The following is an 18633-nucleotide window of genomic DNA, read 5'->3' as shown; positions in this document are numbered from 1 at the left end:
TTAAATTCGACTTCTGTACTCCTCCCCAACGAGGGGAGTAGCGGTAAATTCGAAATGGCCATATCGAATTAGGCTAGGTGTGGATGGAAATCGACGCTAATAGCTCTGGGAGCTATCCCACAGTGCACCACTCTGTTGACGCTCTGGACAGCAGTCCGAGCTCGGATGCTCTGACCAGCCACACAGGAAAAGCCCCGGGAAAATTTGAATTCCTTTTCCTATCTGGGCAGTTTGAATCTCATTTCCTGTTTGGACATCGTGGCGAGCTCAGCAGCACTGGCAACGATGCAGAGCTCTCCAGCAGAGATGGCCGTGCAATCTAATAGAAAGAGGGCCCCAGCATGGACTGATCGGGAAGTCTTGGATCTGATCGCTGTGTGGGGCGATGAGTCCGTGCTTTCCGAGCTGCGCTCCAAAAGACGGAATGCAAAGATCTACGAGAAGATCTCTAAAGCCATGGCAGAGAGAGGATACAGCCGGGATGCAACGCAGTGCCGCGTGAAAATCAAGGAGCTGAGACAAGGCTACCAGAAGACCAAAGAGGCAAACGGACGATCCGGATCCCAGCCCCAGACATCCCGTTTCTACGAGGCACTGCATTCCATCCTAGGTGCGGCCGCCACCACTACCCCACCACTGACCGTGGACTCTGAGGATGGGATATTGTCGACGGCCGGTTCCTCGGACATGTTAGCGGACGGGGAAGATGAGGAAAGAGATGAGGAGGACGAGGCAGTTGACAGCGCTTACAACGCTGATTTCCCCAACAGCCAGGATCTCTTCATCACCCTTACAGAGATCCCCTACCAACCGTCCCCAGCCGTTAACCCGGACACAGAATCAGGGGAAGGATCAACCAGTAAGTGTTTTAAACATCTAAACATTTATTTTTAACAGAACTGGAATATTAACAATAACAACAATGGGTTTTTCATGATTAGTTTGCCCTAGGCGCTTAACGTTTCAGTGCTGGGCAGTGCAACTATTGAAAAAAAATCTAACAATGTGCGGTTTTGCATGATTGTTCTGCCCAAGCCGCTCTACTGTTTAGTCCCTGCCAGTGCAGCTACAGTAAAATGCGGTCTACATGTCCGGGGATAGAGCAGTAATCCTCCTGGGACATTTATCTTTCTGAGGAATTCACTCCCTTTTTCCCATTCCCACAGCCACATCTGCAACTGTCTCCCAACCCAGCCTGGCATCACACTCCCAGAGGCTAGCGCAGATTAGGCGGAGGAAGAAGAGGACATGGGAAGACATGTTCTCGGAACTCATGGGCTGCTTCCGAGCCCAGGCAGCCCAGCAGACCCAGTGGAGGGAGAACTTGTCCCAAATGCACCGTTCACACATGGAACGGGAGGAGAGGTGGCGGCAGGAAGACCAGCAGGCGACTCAAACGCTGCTTGGACTAATGAGGGAGCAAACGGACACGCTCCGGCGCCTTGTGGATGTTCTGCAGGAACGGAGGCAGGAGGACAGAGCCCCGCTGCAGTCTATCTCTAACCGCCCTCCCCCGCCACCAAGTCCCATACCCCCCTCACCCAAAGTCCAAAGAAGGAGGGGCGGCAGAGTCCGTGAAAACTCTCACTCCACCCCTGCAGACTGCTCTACTACTAGAAGGCTCTCATTCCCCAAAATTTGACAAGTCCTTTCCTTCCCGCCTCACACAAGCCCCCGTCCAAGTTTCACCCCCCCGTTTCATGTGTAGTTGCTAATAAAATATACGTTTCTGTTAATTACTGTTTCCATCATGTTCTTTTGGAGGAGAGTCTGTCTGAAGGGGGGGAAGGGGGTTGGTAATTGGACAGGACAGTCAGCTTTAGCAGGGTACAGAGGCGGGGGCAGGTCCAGCAGCAGGGCACATACACAGTGCAAGTATCAGAGGGGTAGCCGTGTTAGTCTGAATCTGTAAAAAGCAACAGAGGGTCCTGTGGCACCTTTAAGACTAACAGAAGTATTGGGAGCATAAGCTTTCGTGGGTAAGAACCTCACTTCTTCAGATGCGTACTTGCATCTGAAGAAGTGAGGTTCTTACCCACGAAAGCTTATGCTCCCAATACTTCTGTTAGTCTTAAAGGTGCCACAGGACCCTCTGTTGCTTTATACACAGTGCAGTGACTAGTTACCCTGGTCAGTCTGGGAGGTGGTTTTCATGTTCTGTTGGGGGAGGGGGGGTTGCTCTGTGACTTTGTGGCGGGGGAAGGCAGTTACAGCGGTCCTTATCCTGGATCACAGAGCCAGAGGGATCTGTAACCCTCCTCCCCCTGCCACAAAGTCACATAGCCCCCACATACACGCAGTCCCGATCAGGAGGGCTGGCAGGCTCCGTTGAAACAACCAGTCCACCACTGCGGAGCCTGTCATTCCTGGAGTTTAGAAGCGTCATTTGCATCAGTACACTACACCCGCTCCCCACCACAGTCTGCGTCCCAGGTTTAAAACATTCCCGCGAAAACAGTAATAAAGACAACGGTGTTCATTAACAAAATAGAACTGATTTTATTTTTTTGGAAGGGGGTGAAGGGGGTATGTAACTGGAGAGGATAGTCAACATTAACTGGGTAAAGAAACGGGGGCAGGTTCAGCTTCTCTGTACAGAAACTTAAAAGTCACTGGTTACCCTGCTCACTCAGGAACCTAGCTTTCAAAGCCTCCCGGATGCACAGCGCGTCCCGCTGGGCTCTTTTAATCGCCCGGCTGTCTGGCTGGGCGTAATCAGAAGCCAGGCTATTTGCCTCAACCTCCCACCCCGCCATAAAGGTCTCCCCCTTGCTCTCACAGAGATTGTGGAGCACACAGCAAGCTGCTATAACAATGGGGATATTGGTTTCGCTGAGATCACAGCGAGTCAGTAAGCTTCTCCATCTCCCCTTGAGACGGCCAAAAGCACACTCCACCACCATTCTGCACTTGCTCAGCCGGTAGCTGAACAGTTCTTTTTCAGTGTCCAGGGCGCCAGTATAGGGCTTCATGAGCCAGGGCATTAGCGGGTAGGCTGGGTCCCCGAGGATCACTGTAGGCATCTCCACATCCCCAACAGTTATTTTGTGGTCCGGGAAGTAAATACCTTCCTGCAGCCGTCTAAACAGACCAGAGTTTCTGAAAACACGAGCGTCATGAACCTTGCCCGGCCATCCGACGTTGATGTTTGTAAAACGTCCCCGATGGTCCACCAGTGCTTGCAGCACCATTGAAAAGTAGCCCTTTCTGTTAATGTACTGGCTGGCCTGGTGGTCCGGTCCCAGGATAGGGATGTGAGTTCCATCTATAGCCCCACCGCAGTTTGGGAATCCCATCGCGGCGAAGCCATCTATGATGGCCTGCGCGTTTCCCAGGGTCACTACCTTTGAGAGCAGTACCTCAACGATTGCGTTGGCTACTTGCATCACAACAACCCCCACGGTAGATTTGCCCACGCCAAAGTGGTTTGCGACTGACCGGTAGCTGTCCGGCGTTGCAAGCTTCCAGAGGGCTATGGCCACTCGTTTCTGGACAGTCAGGGCTGCTCGCATCCAGGTGTCATTGCGCTTCAGGGCAGGGGACAGCAACTCACAAAGTTCAAGGAAAGTCCCCTTCCGCATGCGAAAGTTTCGCAGCCACTGGGATTCATCCCAGACCTGCAGCACTATGCGGTCCCACCAGTCCGTGCTTGTTTCCCGGACCCAGAATTGCCGTTCCACAACATCCACATGACCCATTGTCACCGTGATGTCCTCGGCGCTGGGTCCCGTGCTTTCTGACAGGCCTGTGCTACTCTCAGACTTCAGGCCCTCACCGCGGTGCCGTAGCCTCCTCGCCTGATTTATCTGCATCTGCCTCTGGGAAAGGTGGATGATAAGCTGCGAGGCGTTGACAACGGCCACAACTGCAGCGATGGTCGCAGCGGGATCCATGCTCGCAGTGCTGTGGCGTCCGCGCTGTCACTGACCAGAAAAGTGCGCGAACTGATTTCCCGCCGGCGCTTTCAGGGAGGGAGGGGGGGCGGTAGTGACGGACAGATGACGACAGTTACCCAAAAGCACCCTCGACACATTTTTTTACCCAGAAGGCATTGGCGGCTCGACCCAGAATTCCAATGGGCAGCGGGGACTGCGGGAACTGTGGGATAGCTGCCCACAGTGCACTGCTTCCAATGTCGACGCTTTCCCCATTAGTGTGGACTCACAAAGTCGAATTACTGTCCTTAGTGTGGACACACACGTTCGACTTTGCAATATCGATTCCACATATTCGATTTAAGTGAAATCGAACTACTCTCGTAGTGTAGACATACCCTCAGATTCTGATAAGCCTACAGATACATAACTCGTTATACAATAAATAAATACATAACAGATGTTCCCTGTTGTAGCCCTAGAATTGTGGAGTTATTTAGATAGAGTAACTGATTAAAAAAATTCTGAGACACAAGGTGAGTGAGGCAATATCTTTTATCAGACCAACTTCTATTGGTGGAAGGTACAAGCTTTCGAGCTACCCAGAATTGTTCTTCAGGTTGGGGAAGGAAGCAGAGTGTCTGAGCTAAACACAAGTTGAGATAAGATTGTTAAGAAGAAGGGGTAACATACGGTAGGCAGTCACTTGAAATGAAATGGGCAATAGTGGTTTAGATTGCTACTCATAAAGGGTTTGAAGTGGGCAATTAAGGGTAGAAGGCAGTGTGGCATGTTACAAATTGTTGTAATGAGCCATAAAACCCTGGTGAAGGCCATAGCTTTTGATGTCTAGCAGAGTTCTGAATTTAAGTTCCCAGACTTGCCTTTTGAAAGTGTTTTGCAAGTTTCCCTTGAGGTCAAGTATTGAATAGAGTGATCACTTTGTGAAAAGTGTTCACCCATGGTTGATATGGTGTTTTTGTCTTTTATCATTTTCCTGTGAGAGTTCATTCAAGAACGTAGTGATTGTCTTGTTTCACCTACTTAGTTGCTATTGGGGCATTTGATGCACTGAATGAGGTACACCACGTGTAGGATAAGCATGTGTAAGACCCATGAATCTTGAAAGGTGTGTTGTGGAGTATACTGATCATTGTAGCAGTGGAGAGATACCTACAGGTTTTGTATCTGTTGTTCTGGCAGGATCTGGTGCCACTCTGAGTTGGTGTGTCCCTAGCCTCTGTCTGTCAGAGGGGAGATGGATGGCAGGAGAGAGATCACTTGATCATTGCCTGTTAGGTTCACTCCCTCTGGGGCACCTGGCATTGGCCACTGTCGGTAGACAGGATACTGGGCTAGATGGACCTTTGGTCTGACCCGGTACGGCCTTTCTTATGTTCTTATGGTTTATGGGGAGTTTGCTTCTGATGATGACCTTGGCAAGGTTTGGGGAGTGGGGAGATTTGGGTTGTCTAAAGACCAGAAGAGGGGTTCCTGAATGATTTCTTTCGGGATATTGTCCCAATGAAATGTGTGTTGTAACTGACTGATGATACCCGTATGGGTTCCAGCATGGAGTGGGAGGTGACAATTATGGGCAGTGCGGTCAGTGGGTTTCTTTTTCCTACAGTGAAATGAGTTCTCCTGGGGTATTTGGGTGGCCCTTTCCATGATGTAATCTACTCTTCTGGTGCAGCATCTTTGTTTGGTGAAGGAGGTTTTAAGTGTATTAGGTATGTATCTTGGACTTTCTCCTTGAAGCAAATTCTGTGGTATCTGAGTGCCTGGCTGTAGATAACGTATTTCTTGGTGCGTCTGGGATGGTTGCTGGATCTGAGGAGGTAAATGTGATGATAGGTGGGTTTCTTGTATATTATCGTTTGCAGCATTTTTAAGCTGACCATGCCATGGTGTCCAGTTGATGCTGGTGTGGGAGTGGTCTAAAGAGATTTTGATGGATGGGTGGTGGTTGTTGAAGTTGTGGTGCAAGTCCCTGAGGGAGTTTAGTTCATGTGTCCAGGGGATGAAAATATCATCTATGTATCATTGGTTTCGTGGTACATTTTTCTAGAGATTCTTCCTCAAGGTGGCCCATGATGAGGTTGACAAATTGGGAAGCCATCCTAGTACACATGGCTGCAAAGTGTTTGTTATTAAACGTGAAGTGGTTGCGAATGAAATGGATGAGTTTGGTGATGTGTTTTGGCTGGATTTCTGAGCATTGTGCATTATCTTGTGTGTGTTTGAGGCAGGCAGTGATGCAGTCATAGTGAGGGATATTGGTGTATAGGGAAGTGATAGTCATGGCAAGGATGGTGTTCTGAGGGAGGATGTTAACATCATGGAGTTTCTGGAGTAAATTGGTAGCGACTTGGAGGAAGCTGCCCCTTTGTCGAGAGAGTAGTTTAAGGGTGGTTTCTATGAGTCCTGATACTTCTTTGGTAGGAGTGTCATGATGGGTCTGCCTGGGTTCCCTTGTTTGTGTGTCCTGGGAAGCACGTAGAAGGTCCCTGGGATGGGTTTGTGGGGGTATGTGGTTGTAGAGTTTTTCTTAAGAGTTGTTCGGGGAAAGATTTGATGGTATCTTTAAATTCCATAGTAGGAGGTGTGAGAGTTGTCTTTGGCCTCGTTGACACAGTCATCACAATTAAGGACTACACTAGTGCCCCTTTTGTCTTCAGGTTTCACCACAATCTGGTGGTTGGATTTCAGGGACTGTGTAGCTATCCCCTCAGTGGTAGAGAGATTGTGGTGGATGTAGTGTCCGTTGAGATTTCACAGGCAATTTTTTTCCCCTGAGGCATTGATGTTATGATCCAGTGTGTGGTTTTGTTCTCTGGGAATCAGATGATTCTTATTTCTGTCAGTGGGGATGTGGTAGTTGTAGATGGTGTCATCTTTGTTGTGAAATAATTCCTTAAGGAGGAATCGGCAGAAGAATTCTTTTAGTTCTCTTCATTAGTATATTATCAGGTTCTGTGGCTGGGCAGAATCAGTCCATTGAAGAGTTCAGATACTTCAGTTCTGGTTAGGCGGGGTGGGCAAACTTTTTGGCCTGAGGACTGCATCTGGGTATGGAAATTGTATGGCAGTGAGGGAGGGGTACTCTATGTTGTGTAGCATGGGAGGGCTCTATAAGGGATGTTACCGAGAGGGGGCGGCGGCGAAGAGAGGACTCATGGGGTGTGGTGCGGGGAGGCAGGGGGTGTGGAGAAGGGCAGGGGGGCGGCTCTACAGGAACTCTGCCGGCAGTGACACCAAGGCAGCCGTACCAGGCACCGCCACGAGTGGAGGCACCCTAGCTGGGATGAGTGCAGCCCTTGGGCGGCTTCAAGGCTCTCGAGAGTAGGGCCGTAGGAGACCATGAGGAGATCTGGCACGCTGATGCGTAGGGGTGGGGTTCCAATCCTGGAAACCATGTGATGAGGTCACGCCTGCGCAGTGTGGCTCTGCGTGCCGGAAGATGGTGCTCATCAAGGGAATTATGAGTTGGGGCTGGGGAGCGCCGGGTGGGGCAAGCCCCTGACCCCACTCCCTGGCAGGAGCACCAGGCATGCAGAGCGGAGCAAGCCCCCGACCCCACTCCCCAGTGGGAGCTCGAGGGCCGGATAAAAATGTCTGATGGGTGGGAAGTGGCCCATGGGCTGTAGTTTGCCCACCCCTGTGGTTAGGGGTAGTCTTGATAGGTTGATGTTGTTAGGGTGTTGTCCAGTGTCCATGTTGTCCAGTGTCCAATATCTTGGTTTCTGCAGGAGGCAGTATTCAGTTGGTTATGGAGTTGTAGTTGGTTTCCTTTTTGTTTTTGTGTTGGATGGCCGTCATCAAGTTTTTTGACAGTTGCTTTGTAATTCTGGCCATTTGTTATCTTTAAATTTGGAATAGATGCTATGCAGGTTGCAATGTTCTCAGTGCTTCTCTGGTTCTGCAACCAGCACAGTATCACCAATTGCCAAATGAAGGACACACCTTTTTCAACCTTTTTATGCTTCTAGGGTAGCATATGTAGCTATATTACACACACACACACACACACACACACATACATATATATGCTTGTATTCCAGGGCTTTTGAGTAGGTGGGATAAGAAACAGACCATTTTAAGTACCCATAGTATCACCAGTGAATCAAACAAACTCATAGTGTCACCAGTGACTCAGACAGAAGCTTTATCAACAGGAACAAATGCATGTTTTTCACTGAAGTATTAAAGTTTTGCTATCATAGCTTCTCTCTCACCACACCACCCTTCCCAAAAAGAAAATCATAAAAAAAAAGGTAGACAAATCTAGAGTGCTATGCTCTAGTATTTTCTTTTTTACACACATCCTGTCAAGTACAACCCCACTGAACTCACTGTACACATGGTATACATTTTGTGTATACTACATTGAAACAATGAGCTACATGCTGTAAATAAGAACTCATTACTTACGTATCATATACGTTGAGCAGCCAGTTGAGACACATATCTACACAGAGAGGAACATTCACCATGTCCTTGTGCTTCTCTTCAAGTCCAGTGTAAGTAGTAGTGAGACAACTGATCACATCCTGGACACCGAGGAGCTGGTCATTTTGGCTCAACTTGTGCTCTTTGAAAACTTCATTTGTTCTGTTCAAATCCAACAGGTCCACTAATAACATCATAAAAAACAAAACAAATAATAATGATGCCTCATCACTGGATTCAGTGTTTGCCTCCTGAATCCTCATGTCATTATAGCATTAATTAAGGCAGGTTAGCTGAAGCAGTGGCTTAGATGTATTAACACTGGTGAAGCACTCCTATTAAGCAGGAAGCTACAGCTTTGGCTGTTTTTGTTTCTTGTTTGTTTTCTGGGTTAATTTGGGTTTTTTAATCTTACAAGCAAACAACAAAAACATTACACTACTCAGCATACTGTTTAAAAACAGCTTACGAGAATTGTATGATCAGAGAATTCTGCCTTCAGCTGCAGAATTCAGATGGGATTCCCACTCACTTTACTGAGAGTCTTCTGCACAGCTCAGAAGGCAGAATCTGGCCTTGACTGCTAAGGTGTCAAACTAGCATTGAAGGGCTCTAGTAGTGTAAAACTGTGCAAATTCTTTGATAGTAATATTTGACAGTAATGTGCATTAAGGATGCAATGAGGACTGATTAACTGAATAGCAGATGCAGAATTATGAAGATTTAAAAGAAACTAAGGGGAAGCAGCTTGATGTAATTTTCCAGAAAAATATGTAATTTTCAACTTATATTTTTATCCTATTAGTCAAGGTGATAACATGCATAGTCATGCAAAATCTTCAGGCTCCCTCCATAAAAGAACACACTTCTGCTATGAATTTCTGATGGATACCAAAAAGCACACACAAATGTAATAGTGATCATGAAAATCTAATTATCAGCTGGATGATGAGAAAGAAAAGAAGGCTTTTATTGAATTCTTCCAAGTCACTTTATGTAATGAAAAGAGGCATATCTTTGTCTAAAAGGAAGGACAGTAAAAGCCAAATGGTTTCATAATTCTCAGTGACATCTTTAACTACACAAGTTGGAATTTTAGCAAGAAGTAGTGGCAGTTTCTTGGCATCTTTTCCCATAGTAAGTATCTATAGCATGAATTTGAAACTCCATCATTCAAAACTGTCTCTTTGTGGGCAGAGTTAGTAGTGCATTAACAGTATAGATGTCATTTCTCAATGGAAATAAGTCTTGACAATTTTAGGATGAGTTATAAATTGCTGTATATCAGTATAAAATAAGGACCCCAGGAGGGCCTAAGTCTTTGTGCAGCAGGGGATGCAGCGTCAGATTGGTTCAGCATGGCCTGTAAAATGAGATACACAGAAAACAGACACCATAATGGCAAAAACTAAAATGTTACTAGATGGCTAGCTATCTTTCTTCTGCCTATGAGTAATTCAGTTGAACCTCAATGTTTTCTTCTACTACACAGAAGGAGATACATTGTTTAAAGAAGCCTACGTTCCCTATCCCCGTTTTGTCCAATCCATTTTCCTACACATCTTTGTAAAAATGAGAATAAGGCAATAAAAGATTTCCTGTACATTCCTTGCTTTTCCCTTTCCAAACACATGCATATTGTACTCTGACTTTACAGCACTGATCCATATAGGTTGTTTTTGAAGGAGAAGTTATTGTCAGATATCTCAGGCTTGGAAAAAAACACTACACATGCACAGGCTGGATAGGGGAGGACTCTAACTATAGCAAACCATTTGTTGGCATGGAAGCTACTATCCCTTGCAGTATCAGGGTAACATTATACAGTAGTTGGAATGAGTGAAATACACTCAAAATGGCACACAAGAAAATTAGAATTCAAAGATTGAAACATACACAGTACAATAAATCTTTTATTTCATATTTTGGGGAGTCAGAAGCGAGAATATAAAGTACTATCAATCTTCAAACATATCAAGTCCAAGCAGGTTGAAGAGTGTGTCATTTTTTTCACATCCAATGTGTGTGAAATACAGGAGAGAACTCAGAATTGTAAGATTGTCGTAACTGGTGTCATTATAAATTGTTTTATTATTCTTTCCATGTTGGTAACTGCAGCTTCCCCAGTATTAAAATAGAATGTCTTCATCCTTGTTAGTTTATTTCATTAACGCAATGGGAACTTCCCACCCCTTTTGAATGCTAAAAAGGAAGTAATGGTGTCTGGAACTGGATGTTCCTACCACAGTGGCCTTTGCAATGAAAACCTCTGTGCAAGCAAATAATGGAGCTACTCTATTGACTGTAGGACTTGACATGTTATGCTTATGAAGATCTTCTATTAACAGCAGCGCTTAAGATACTGGAGGAATTCAGCTTTTAGCTTTATACCTCACAATACATGAAAGAACACACTTTAAGGGCAGTAGAGTTAGAGCACTTAAAGGAAATATTTTATAGTTATGTAAATTAAACTAATAAATCAATGTAAGTGTAGTAATGTCTTGGGTAAGACTAATTGCTTGTGGAGGCAAGAAGGAATTTACCCTATTCCAATGTACAGCACTGCTCATCTGGCTAGCTGAATCTGGACATAGGAGGTAATCATGCAAAGCATTAGGTACTGTCCTCTGTCAGAGACAGTATACTGAATTCTATAGACTGGTGGACCAGGTCGCAACACCACTCACTCACGTGAGTGAAGTTCTTTCAGTTCAAGTGCAAATCTACACCAGTGGATGAATGGACAGAGATCATCTTTCCCCATGGCTGGATTCACTTCGCCATTCCCAACAGAGCCAAGGAGAGAGGACGACATGGGGAAGGAAGCAGTTTCCTTACCCAAACAGGCTGGGATGGGAATTTACTGCAATGGCACATTGAAGGAACATCACTGAAGTGTATTTTTCCCCTTCTTTCCACTTATGTTTTGATTCATTAAAAGGCCCAGTGATGGTTAATCCAGCCCTGGCATCCACCCCACATAACATATGAGAGAGAAAGGGCATGTCCTCATGTAACCTTTTGCAGATGATAAACTGTTCTTTATTTACTACAAAAATCAATCTATGGCAGAATCTACCTTCCAAAGAATAGACTAGAATGAAAAAAAAAATATCATTCTGCCTGCTTACTAGTAAAAGAAAAAAATTCTCTCTTCTCAAAAGGTCAACTTTTTAAACGCCACAACAGCAAATAAGTTAGGGGGACAATTTTGTGACGTACCCCATCAGATTCATGTAAATGAACTAGGTCGGTCTCTGGCTGATGTACATGTCTACTGATAATTATATTTTGCACTGAAATAGCACCTTACATGCAAAGATCTGAAAGCACTTTACTAGTATATTATACTAGTTTCAGAGATGGATGAATATCACAGAGAAGTTAAGTTTCTTGCTCAAAGATGCATAGTGAGTCAGTGGCAGAATAGGGGAATAGAACCCAGGAAGCCCTATCTCCACTAACCTGCTCTTACCATTAAAATTCTATCTTTCTGTTGAGTGGACATAGACTGTAAACGGCAGCCCAAAACCTGGATTCCAGCAGGGTCCTGAAATTATGTATTAATTAATTGGGTTATGCAGCTCTACTACTGCGTTACCAATTTACACTGCAAAGTCAAAGTCCATCAAGTGTCAGTAGGATTAACACTCCTGCTTCAGCTCTGCCCTTGCATTCGTCTCAAAACGGCCTTTTCAGTTATACACTCTGCAGCTGTGACAGCAAATTGGCACATTTTACAATCTAGGATGACCCTATTTGTAGTGATTCAATTTGACACTTTCTTTGCCTTAGTGCATAAGCCAGACATAAGCCTTTCTGAAGTGTTCTACATTCAGACACCTTTAGAGACATTCTACATTTAAATTATGAGAAATGATTTTCTTTTTTCAATGGAAGGCAAATGACAACTTGGTCCAAGGGGTGAATGAGAAAGAGGCACAGCAGACATGTCCACACTCTTCCTAAAAAAACCCAAAATCAAAAGCATAATTATAGATTTCTCATTTTGACTCTCTTTATATACGGCTACCCTGAGTATATGCTAATAGGGTGCTCTGAATATCTCAGTAGTAATCCTAAGAACAGAAATGTTCTAATTACTATGGTCACAAGGAATCAAACTGCAGCCTGTACCTTTGGCTGGATGTTAGGTATTCATTTGTAAGCAAACAGTGACAGAAAGAATAGCATAGATTTTTGAAAGCGTTTATAAAATCAGGCTAGCAAACATAGAGTTTGTGTAAAGGAGGCAAGAAAGTGTGTTTGGAAGCTGAAAATTCCTCCGAGTAGTTTGCTTTGACGTGCAAACAGCAATGTGTTTCTCAGAGATCCGTGTGCCTCCTGAGTCCTCCTCCTGTATTAAATAAATCCATTTTCCAAAACACATGTACAATTAAATTAGCAGATTTCTTTGGCTGTCTCGCCTTTCTTCAACTTGATAGCTATATTCTCACACAAGAGACAATGAGACTCAGGAGATAAGAGTTCTATTCATGGATCTGTTGCTGGTCAGCTTGGTGACCTTGGGAAAATAACTTCATCTCTCATTGACTCAGTTTCCCCGTCTGTAAAATGGTAATAATACTTACACCTCTTCTGGAAAGCGCTTTGAGGTCTATAGAAGAGCTAAGCAGGGCTTTGGAGCTGTGCTCTGGCTCTGCTCCAGCTCCAGGCAAAAACCTGCAGCTCCACTGCTCCGGAGCTGCTCTGCACTCCAGCTCCGAGCTCCGCTCCAAAGCCCTGGAGCTAAGTACTGTTATTACTGCATCTTCCCATTTTGCAATGGGGGAGGAGGGAAAGGGAAGGTGGTTCTTCCCCAAAACAAGCACCATGAATTAAGATGGATGGTTAGTATCTCCACTTCAATTTTGCAGAGGTCAGGCTGAAAGTCAGCACTGCGTTTGGATTTTGAGAGACAAACTCTGTAAAGTGACATTTTTCAGCTGAGTCATTTGTAGTCATTTTGCACTTCATTAGGTCTGTGGAGACTTGTACTAACCAGTCAGCTGGAACCTGGGCATGCAGCTAAGGTTAGAGAGCTGGAACAAAAATAAAAGTGCTACCACTAACCCACTGAGCAGAGTCTGAATATTCTTTTTGCACCTATCACATTTTAATTTCTCCTTCCTTCTGATAGCCTTTCAAATGGCTGCTGTAACCCCTCTTTCCAAAAGATCCAGAAATGAAGGCATTCTGGTGTGATACACACCCCAAGCCTTGCAGTCCTGTTGTCAGAGGTGGGAGACCAGCCCGGTCCACAAGCAGTGAATCTGCAAGCAGGAGTCCTAACCAATCGTTTGCTCCATTTGTACGTCAGGCTGGCTTTGCTTTCCTCTCACTTCTTCCCACATACTCTACAGGCTACTGTACTGCAGACACATGACAGTTGTTCATTCCATTTATAATACAAGAGACTGATTCCTGAGTTCAAATCAGAGGATCTACAAAAGTCATACAGTATTTTAAGCCAGTTGTTGCCAAGTTTATGACAGATCCAAGCCTTGGACCCCTCATGCACTACTATAACCCCCTCAATATCACACACTGGCATGGTTCCCATACCATGCCTGTTTTTATCCAATCTCTCTTTTAATTCCTGTCTTTCTTCCTTTTCTATGTATTTAGTGGCTTTTCCTTTCAAATTTTATTCTTTATTTTACCTTTAGCTGCGTCTCCCCCAGGCCCCTCCTCATTTCCTCATCCACCTTTTTCCTCCAGTTTCCTCTTCCTTCCCTCGTCCACTTCCCTCCCTGTTTCTTCCCCATCTGCAGCTCCCCTCCCCTTCAGCCTTCTCCCTCATAAATTTAAAAAAAAAACCAAAATACACAAACATCAAAGCACTACTCATTTTCCACTGAAACCCACCTCCCTAAGAGCAACAGACAGCAGTCCAAGGCCAACTTAACTGCCAAAACAGGATTTTTCTGTTTTTCCTGACCCTGACTATTCGTAAGAATTCAGGGGAAATGCTGAGTGAAAGGATGAATCTCAAAGAAAGCTAAGGCCCTGAGCAGGCCACTCAGATGAGAATTTGGGATCTCGTTTTGAGGATGAGGAAGCAATTGACAGTTTTGAATCAGAAGGACAGTTCTAAAAATCAACCAAACAGAATCCCCAGATATGCTACTTCTAAGTCTACCAAATCTGTACATATCAATCGTAAAAACAAGCCTTTAAACCACACTATAATAATGAAACAACACAAAAGGACTTCTCAAAACACTAATACGGAGCAGGTGCAATATACTCCTGCTTTCTGGACACCTCAAAGAAAAAACACTATATAAAGTGAAAACTGTACAGAGTGATTAATTCATTTTGAAGGATAAACTTACAGCATAATGCTTTTTGCAATCTTCGGATTTTGATGGCTGTACGGTATGCAGAGAAACGTACGTTGTTCAAGTCAGCTGAAATATTACAGAGTAGAAATATTAGTTGTTTCTAAATAAGCACCAATACCAAGAAATCCACAAGTCTTCCTTGACACAATTTCCTAAATAATCATATATCAGTAAAGTTTGAGGTTAATTTCATTTTACAAAACTGGAGAGGAGGAGGGAATACAATATTTCAAAACAAAATATAAAGACAACCATGGAGTTAGGACCTGATCTAAAACCCCTTAAAGTCAACAGAAAGACTTCCCCGGACTTCAGTGGGTCAGGCCCTTAGACATTATTACACTGGCAATGGTGGGCTAAGTATTTTCCAGACAAGATGAGGAAAAGGTCCATCTCCCAAGGAGCTCACAATCTAAAAACAGACAATGTACAGATGAAGGATAGGGGATATGATGCAACAAATGTCATAGTGATTGAGTGGTGAAGTTTAGCAAGAGTCTTATAAGCTATGATTTCCGTAATGTCATGATTATGTTAACAACTCTGAGATGGGAACATGGATGAATGGACAGGTAGATGGGCAGTCAGAAAGAGATACACCTCTACCTCGATATAACGCTGTCCTCGGGAGTCAAAAAATCTTACCGCGTTATAGGTGAAACCGCGTTATATTGAACTTGCTTTGATCCACTGGAGTGCGCAGCCCCGCCCCCCCGGAGCACTGCTTTACCGCGTTATATCGGGTTGCGTTATATTGAGGTAGTGGTGTATATACTATCAATTTTACAAACTGTTAAATATAGTTATATCTTTTCTTATTTAATAACATTTTATCCTTGCATTTTTCAGACAGAGGGCATTTCAGAGTAAATGCAGATGTTTACATGGGCATGCTGCTGAACCAGCCCTCCCCTAACATCATAAACTAGGCTTTATTGCTCTGAGTCATTGCAAACCATAGCATTCTACAGGCTATGCATCCTTGCTTAAATGCACAGGGAGTCTGAGTCCTATGATCACCTGAGGATAGCGATATAATTGCTATTTAAAATTAAATAAATAAATAAAATACTACATTACAAGGTAAAGTCACGGAAAACATTCTATTGAATTAAAGTTGTTTACTGAATAACAATACAGATTGTATGATTAAAATATCAAGTTTCCTAGCTCTAAGTTTTCAGTCACATAGCAAGGTATGCTTAGTTAAATTCATGACAGCTCAGTCATGGTCAGCAGACAATCAGAGTTTCAGTCAACCTGTTAGAAGTGGTCCCCAAACTTTTCTGGCTCACGCCCCCCTTACCCGTCTGCACACTGCCCACCAACTGGGGCTGGGAGCGGGGCTACGGCTCGAAGGGAAGAGAGGAGATGTGGACAGGGGTAAGGGGGCCGAGGACGAGGCCAGGAGCAGAGCCCTGGCTGGGGGTTGAGGCCAGGAGCCGGGGCCCCAGGCCAGGAGCTGGGGCCAGCAGCCTAGAGCACAGCAGGGTGGTGCTCCCTCCCTGCCCCCCAGGGGAGCTGGCTCGGGCCCCAGCCGCACCCTCGTGAACAGTCCTCAGTGCCCTCATAGGGGGGCATGCCCCACAATTTGAGGACCTCTGTGTTAGATGAACTCTATAAAATTGTTTATGTAAAGGAAGTGTACTCACCTAGGGACTGGAAGAGTTCAGACATTTTAGGATGATCCCAACAGGTTGTTTGTGTCTGGTGACTACAGAAGAATGAGAGAAGCAAAGTTTGAGGGAAAAAACAGAAAGAAAAAAAAAAACATTTTGTGGCACATACAGATTAAACTCTTTGGTTATAAGCAAAACAGAAAAATTCCTCAGCTCTTATATCAAATTACAAGATTTGTATCATCCAGTTGCTTGAAGCATTTGATCAAATAATAACTTGTAAGATAATCATTCCATATTTAGCATCCACAAGACTGATTTATTTCTGATCCTTTTTCAGTCCTACTTTTGTCTGTTCTTTCTCACTGTATCAGTTGGACTCTGCTTCTGAAACCAAGACAACTAATAAGGTAAAGATGCAAATTCCCTCCTGTCTCAGCATACCAAATTCATTTTTAAATGTTTGAAGTGTTTTTACAAAAGGGAGGCTTTTATTTCATAGTCTTCATTATATATTTGCAATTAGTCAATATCAGAATACAAACAGTGATCTTATGACTTATCCATAACGCTTTTAATGAAGCGCATAATGAACTTTCCCACATGCATATCTGTAGCTACCTAATGTCACAGGATGACTTTCTGCATTTATGCTCTCAGAACATAAAGATACAATGAGCACCACCTTTTAACAGCACTGGTTAATCTATCAAAGTATCATGTATCCAGCAATGTGGATAAAATGCAGCTTATCTCATGCTCAATGAAATCTCAATTTTTTCATCAGTTGTGTTTTGGTTCCATTTCTGTATATTAATTGTTGGAAAGGTTATACATTCATACCACACACAGGCATTTAAATTTAAATCAGATTAATTAGACAATTAATATACTGGATGTTATACTAAAAAGACCACAACATTCCTGCTAAGAATTAACTAGTTAGTACTGTAAATGAAATGATCCCAGGTTAGCGAATTAAGCAATATTTAATGAAGCAGAAAAACCTACTGTCTTTAATCTTTGTTTTCATTTGAACTTATCAGCAAGCAGACACAGAGATAAGCATAAACAAATGTTTTCATAAAATTACTTAATTTCTAAATGAATAAAAATGTTACCATGTGTGAGAAAATGTGCTAATTGTAGCTTTATTAAGAGAGGACAGTAATTTGAGGACTCTATACATTTGTCATACTCTTACAAAAAGGAGGGGGTATTTATTTGAACTTGTCAGCAAGCAGACACACAGATAAACAAACAAATGTACAGAATAAATATTCAGAAATGGCTACATTTTAACTCTTGACAGTTTTGATTTTTAAAAGGTTCTCTGCTTGTTGTACTTTTTTTGGTAGAAGTTATTTAGCATATTATAACAAAAAGAGGTGGGATGATACTGTGACCAGGATTTACCAAAGACGTGAGGGGGGAAACAAGAAAGATGTCAAGGTTTGAGAAGCATCCAGGGATTCAAACATTCTTTAAAAAAAAATCTGGACTGAAAGTCTAATGAAAATAAACTTTCTTGGGACATTTCTGACATTCAGAAGAACTGGGTTTCTTATAAAAGAGTATCCAAGTATTTCAGAACCTTAAAGAAGAGAAAGTTTGTTTCAAATCTGGCTGCCAAAGCTTCCTGGGCAGAGGGAGGCACTTAATTTGCCCATACACAGACACTTTTGTTCTTAACTGAATTACAAGATGGTATTTTGCCATTGAACTCAGAGGGCCATATCTTCAGCAGGTATAAATGGGTGTACCTCCCGACTGATAGCAACTGAGGATCTGGCCCAGTCATACCTTCAACCATTACTGTAGAGAGAGGAAGCATTTGTTCTTTTTTACTAAATATTTCTAGACAGACACTTGAAGGCAAAAAAATAGCAGCACACCCAAGTGACAGGACTCTACCCAACCTACGGATTAGTCTGTTGGACCTGAATTCAGGAAAGAATTAAGCATCTGCTTAAACTCTATCCATCTCTATTCAGGAAAGCAATTAAACATGTTCTTAACTTTAAACAAATGCTTAAAGTTACTGATATGCTTAAATGTGAAATTTCCTGAACAGGGACAACTTCCTAAACTGCAACCCTTAGAAAGGTTTCAGTTTCATAATAAAATTATGTGAACTGAACACAAAAAAGTCAAAGCCTTGATATCCTGGACTAGAAAATAGTGCCAATGCCAAAAGAAACACATCCAATCATCAAAGTTTTACAACTTCTAAAAGGAAGCCTTAAAAATGTCACTAATGTATGTCCTTGTCTACAACAAAGTCACCTGAAAGAAAACAGTAACATTTCTAGACTTGACAGTTATTCCCTGTCAGAC

The 18633-nt window shown here is 43.6% G+C and overlaps 1 protein-coding gene across 1 annotated transcript in view; it reads right to left on the bottom strand.

Annotated features, from left to right (window-relative positions):
* Nucleotides 1-18633, bottom strand: part of UTRN (utrophin) — a 534032-nt gene that overhangs the window by 92234 nt on the left and 423165 nt on the right. The window contains exons 60-62 of the mRNA XM_065401441.1: nucleotides 16330-16391; nucleotides 14669-14743; nucleotides 8310-8511 (exon numbers count right to left, since the gene is read on the bottom strand). Of these exons, the coding sequence (XP_065257513.1) occupies nucleotides 8310-8511; nucleotides 14669-14743; nucleotides 16330-16391 (339 nt within the window). The remainder of the gene's footprint in view (nucleotides 1-8309; nucleotides 8512-14668; nucleotides 14744-16329; nucleotides 16392-18633) is intronic.

The sequence above is a fragment of the Emys orbicularis genome, chromosome 3 (genome assembly GCF_028017835.1).
Source record: "Emys orbicularis isolate rEmyOrb1 chromosome 3, rEmyOrb1.hap1, whole genome shotgun sequence".
Classification (NCBI taxonomy): domain Eukaryota; kingdom Metazoa; phylum Chordata; order Testudines; family Emydidae; genus Emys; species Emys orbicularis.
Note: the sequence above shows the minus strand (reverse complement) of the source record. Positions and strands in the feature narration are given on the sequence as shown.